Raw genomic sequence first — 4,665 nt, forward strand, 5'->3', positions numbered from 1 at the left:
GCGCGCGCGAGGGCCGCGGGAAGCAACGGAATGAGTCGCTTCGCCGAAGACGGACAGCCACACCCGGAATCCACCCAACCCTAAACCCTAAACCCTAAACCCTAAACCCTAAACCCTAAACCCTAAACCCTCGAAGCTGGGAGCTGCGGCCGCTGCAGGCCAGCGGGGGGCGGCTGGGGAGGGCGGCGTGGGCGCGAGACGGCGGCTTGCAGAAGCGCAAGTGCAACAAACTCCAAACCCTAAACCCTAAACCCTAAACCCTAAACCCTAAACCCTAAACCCTAAACCCTCACCGCATCAACTTCATCTTCGCCCCGCAACCCTCGCGCATGCAAGGAGGGTCGTCTTCTTTCGCAGAGCCATAAGAGCAGTAGCACTCGGGGGGGGGGCAATTAGGGTTTGTGCACTTGTAGATCTTCGCGTTTGCGTACCTGCGGCAAACCCTAAACCCTAAACCCTAAACCCTAAACCCTAAACCCTAAACCCTAAACCCTAAACCCTGGACCCTGAACCCTTGACCCTGGACGCGAGGGGACGCGGCGCAGCTGCGCGGGGATGCAGGGCCTTTTTTCTGCGGCCCATTCGGGCCGCTTGAGGCCTCCAAACCCTAAACCCTAAACCCTAAACCCTAAACCCTAAACTCTAAACCCTAAACCCTAAACCCTAAACCCTACCCTAGCTTGATGGTGATGTTTCTTTCCTTTTCGTGTTTGAAGCGAACTGTCTGTACACCCGAAACCGCGCGAACCACTGTCGACTTCCCGTGGGCCACATGACCAATGGTCCCGAAGTTGATGGTGGCCTGTTCGCAAACCCTAAACCCTAAACCCTAAACCCTAAACCCTAAACCCTGAAGCCCACGCCCTGAAGCCTAGGTCCTGAACCCTAAACCCTAGGCCGTGGAGCTGGGCTTTTGATTCGGGCGGGCTCCGGGCGACTGCGCTGGACACCCAGACCAGCTCGCGAGGGTTTAGGGTTTAGGGTTTAGGGTTTAGGGTTTACCTGGCGGCTGATGACTTCTGGAGAAAGAGGCGTCAGCTTGCTGACGTCCAGCTTAGACAGGTCCTGAACAAAACCTCAAACCCTAAACCCTAAACCCTAAACCCTAAAACCTAAACCCTGAAGTCTGAAACCCGCAACACATTGGCGAGGAGGTTTAGTACTCCGTTGGAGATATCGCCGCGCTAAACCCTAAACCCTAAAACCCCAAACCGCAAGCCTTAACTCCAAACCCTAAACCCTAACTCCCAAACCCTAAACCCTAAACCCTAAACCCTAAACCCTCTTACCTGTGGGAGAAGGTGATCCACAGCAGCCGCCATTTTCCCGCACGTCGGCTTTGGGGTCGCTGCGCAGACGGCCAAACCCTAAACCCTAAACCCTAAGTCCCAAGCCCTAAACCCTAAACCCTAAACCCTAAACCCTAAACCGTAAGCCCCGGACCCTAAACACCAGGGTTGAGCTGCTGCGGCACTATTCGAAGGCAAATGAAACGCCCTAAAAAGATCGCGGAACCCGAAAAGCCTAAAGCCCAAACCCTAAACCCTAAACCCTAAACCCTAAACCCTCGCTGCAACCCTCATCGCGCCGCTAACCGTGTGGGGTTCCCGGGGGCAGAAGAAGACAGAAAAGATCTGAAGTCGTGGCCCCAAGGCTTCCAAGTGGTGTTTTAGGGTTTAGCGTTTAGGGTTTAGGGTTTAGGGTTTAGGGTTTAGGGTTTGCAGTGGGCCCACTGCCGGCGCATGCAGGACAGCCCAAGCCCCAAGACCGCCGCATGCACTGAGGATTCCCTAAACCCTAGGAAACTAATCTAAATTACCTCAGGGTTTAGGGTTTAGGGTTTCGGGTCGAGGGTTTAGGGTTTAGGGTTTAGGGTTTAGGGCTTTCCCTTCTTCCAGCAGTGGCAGGCGCCAGCTTCCTGCTGTACATACACTGCAGAGCCGCACACAAGCAGCACATCGATTCAAAAAAGGGTTTAGGGTTTGAGTTTGAACATTTTAAAGCTGCTGTTGAGGGTTTAGGAAACAGGGCTGGGGTTTAGGGTTTAGGGTTTAGGGTTTACACACAGCCGGGACGAACGTTACGGCGCTCTCGAGAGCCTCAGGCCCTCATCTTGCTGCAGCAGCAGCAGCAGCAGCAACAGCAGCAGACACAGCAGCGGCGAGAAGCTGCAGCAGCAGCGGGAGGCTGCAGCAGCAGCAGAAACAGAAGCAGCAGGAGGCCCCTGCGGCAGCTGCAGCAGGAACAGCAGCAGCGGCGGTATCAGCAGCAGCAACAGCAGCAGCAGCAGCAGCAGCGGCGGCAGCAACAGCATCACCTGCAGCAAGGTCCTTAACTGAAAACACAGCAGCAGCAGCAGCAGCAGCAGCAGCTGCTGCTGCTGCTGCTGCTGCTGCTGCTGCACTTGCTTGCCCCTCCTTCCTTCTACGTCGCCGCTTCAAAGCAGGAGCCGCGTCACCAACGCGGGCCCCCCAACAGCCAGCGTTTAGGGTTTAGGGTTTAGGGTTTAGGGTTTAGGGTTTAGGGTTTAGGGTTTAGGATGTTGAGGGTTTCTCGGCAGCTGCTGGGGGGGGGCCCCGGGCGCTCTCTTTGCAAGCCAACAGCTCACGGGCTTTCAGATGGGCCTTTTAGGAGAATTAAATTCAAATTCGACAAACAAATGAATCAAAAGAAATACGGAGTAAACCCTAAACCCTAAACCCTAAACCCTAAACCCTAAACCCTCGCAGGGACGCGTTCCGCGCCTGGCGATGCGTTGGCGCTTACAAGCCATTGAGATAAGGAGACAGAAATGTTAAACTAGGCGTTCTTATGAGGGTTTAGGGTTTAGGGTTTAGGGGCCCTGGGGTTTAGGGTTTAGGGTTTAGGGTTTAGGGTTTAGGGTTTGGGGTTTGAGCGCAGGATGTGCTGGTGTCTGGGGACGTGGACTGCCTGGTTTGCGTGGCGCGGGATTTGCTGAAACCCGAGGGTTTAGGGTTTCGTGAGGAGAAGGGTTTAGGGTTTGGGGATCCGCAAACCCTAAACCCTAAACCCTCGCCCAAGACCGAAGGGTTTTGGTCTGTCTTCGGCAGACGCGCAAAAGAGAGTTTGCATTTATTTTCTTTTCCAGATGCTGCTTTTGTTGCTGCTGCTCTCCAGGCCCACAACAGGGACACAGGCAAGCTAGGGTTTAGGGTTTAGGGTTTAGGGTTTAGGGTTTAGGGTTTAGGGTTTAGGGTCTAGGGTCTAGGGTTTAGGGTTTTTCGTGGCACTGGCTTCGGCGTTCGGGGGTTTAAAGTCCTCCCCTAAACGCCCTGGGGCCCAGCGTCGCCTGCAGCAGCAGCAGCAGCAGCAGCAGCAGCAGCAGCAGCAGCAGCAGCAGAAGGCAGCACTGGCAGCAGCAGCAGCAGCAGCGGCCGGGGGCGCGGCTCCCGCTGCAGCAGCCGTCGCAGCAGCGAGAGCAGCAGCCCTTGGAACCCAAACCCTAAATGAGGGTTTGAGTATTTTTATTTTATTTTCAATTTTGTCAAACAGACTCAAAACCCTAGCAGCATATTCCCAGCTGTACGTACACCTCAACGAGCGCATTCCCAGGGTCCTGCATCAGCTCTCAGGTAAACCCTAAACCCTAAACCCTAAACCCTCGTCGGGTCCTGCGTGCTCCTTGCACTCTTACCTTGAGGATTGAGGGGCTGGGATATCGACTAGACGTCGACGGTTTAGGGTTTAGGGTTTAGGGTTTAGGGTTTAGGGTTTAGGGTTTAGGGTTTGTGGCTGGGTGTTTTGCTGCAGGGAGCCATGTAGTGCGGATACTGGAGGCAGCAACAGTGCAGCAGCAGCAACAGCAGCAGCAGCAGCAGCTGCTGCAGCAGCACCAGCAGCACCAGCAGCAGCAGCAGCAGCTGCAGCTGCTGGCTCGCCTTGTATGGCGGAAGGTTGGGGCTTCGGTTTCCGCTCTAACCCCAGCAGGTCCTCTAAACCCTAAACCCTAAACCCCAAACCCTAAACCCTAAACCCTAGTCTTTCTTTGAGGGGTCCTATTCCGCTCGCAGTGGCTCGGGTTTAGGGCAGTGCATCGCCACGACAAGGGTTTAGGGTTTGCGGGCTAGAGCTGAGGCCTCAGGACTTAGGGTTTACTGTTTAGGGTTTAGGGTTTAGGGTCTAGGGTTTAGGGTTTAGGGTTTAGGGTTTGGTGCAGAGCTGGGCAGGGCCGTCTTGGCGTTTAATGGCTGCGGCCTTCGTTTGCCCCTTTTATTTCAACAAATTGAAGAAAGAGCTTTGGCTGTTGAGGAGCCCTTTCCCGTAAACCCTAAACCCTAAACCCTAAACCCTAAACCCTAATCGCCAAACCCTAAACACCAAACCCCAGCTCGTTGCGGCGGGCTTGCCGAACCCTCGGCCCATCAGAAGACCTTGCGGGGTTTAGGGTTTCCTTTAACTGAAGCTCTGCAGTAGGGTTTAGGATTTGGGGTTTAGGGTTTAGGGTTTAGGGTTTAGGGTTTGGGTTTTCAGGTCTCCGACGCATTGACGCTGTTTCGAGGGTTTGCAGCTGCAGCTTTCAGCTGCGATAATTTGCTGCAGAAATTCGAGCCGCTGCTGCAGCAGCACGCCCAGAGTTTCACCAGGTGAGGGTTTAGGGTTTAGGGTTTAGGGTTTTGCGTTTGGGGTTTAGGGTTTAGGGTTTAG

The 4,665-nt window shown here is 54.7% G+C and overlaps 2 protein-coding genes across 2 annotated transcripts in view; one reads left to right on the top strand and one right to left on the bottom strand.

Moving 5' to 3' along the window:
- Positions 1-670: 670 nt before the first annotated feature.
- On the bottom strand, positions 671-1,322 carry ENH_00084000 (eukaryotic translation initiation factor 2 gamma subunit, putative; the record flags this gene model as incomplete). The annotated part of the gene is made up of 3 exons (XM_013583482.1): positions 671-802; positions 1,003-1,065; positions 1,290-1,322. 3 exons carry the CDS (start codon positions 1,320-1,322, stop codon positions 671-673), a joined length of 228 nt encoding a protein of 75 aa, XP_013438936.1.
- A 1,337-nt stretch (positions 1,323-2,659) lies between these two features.
- The window catches only part of ENH_00084010 (hypothetical protein, conserved), a gene marked incomplete at both ends in the record, with an annotated part of 2,254 nt that continues 248 nt past the window's right edge, over positions 2,660-4,665 (top strand). Inside the window, 6 exons of the mRNA XM_013583483.1 lie at positions 2,660-2,680; positions 2,902-2,968; positions 3,237-3,473; positions 3,772-3,948; positions 4,178-4,281; positions 4,492-4,604. Of these exons, the coding sequence (XP_013438937.1) occupies positions 2,660-2,680; positions 2,902-2,968; positions 3,237-3,473; positions 3,772-3,948; positions 4,178-4,281; positions 4,492-4,604 (719 nt within the window). The remainder of the gene's footprint in view (positions 2,681-2,901; positions 2,969-3,236; positions 3,474-3,771; positions 3,949-4,177; positions 4,282-4,491; positions 4,605-4,665) is intronic.

Source organism: Eimeria necatrix, genomic scaffold (assembly GCF_000499385.1).
Source record: "Eimeria necatrix Houghton genomic scaffold, Enh_scaff952, whole genome shotgun sequence".
NCBI classification, from domain to species: Eukaryota; Apicomplexa; class Conoidasida; order Eucoccidiorida; family Eimeriidae; genus Eimeria; species Eimeria necatrix.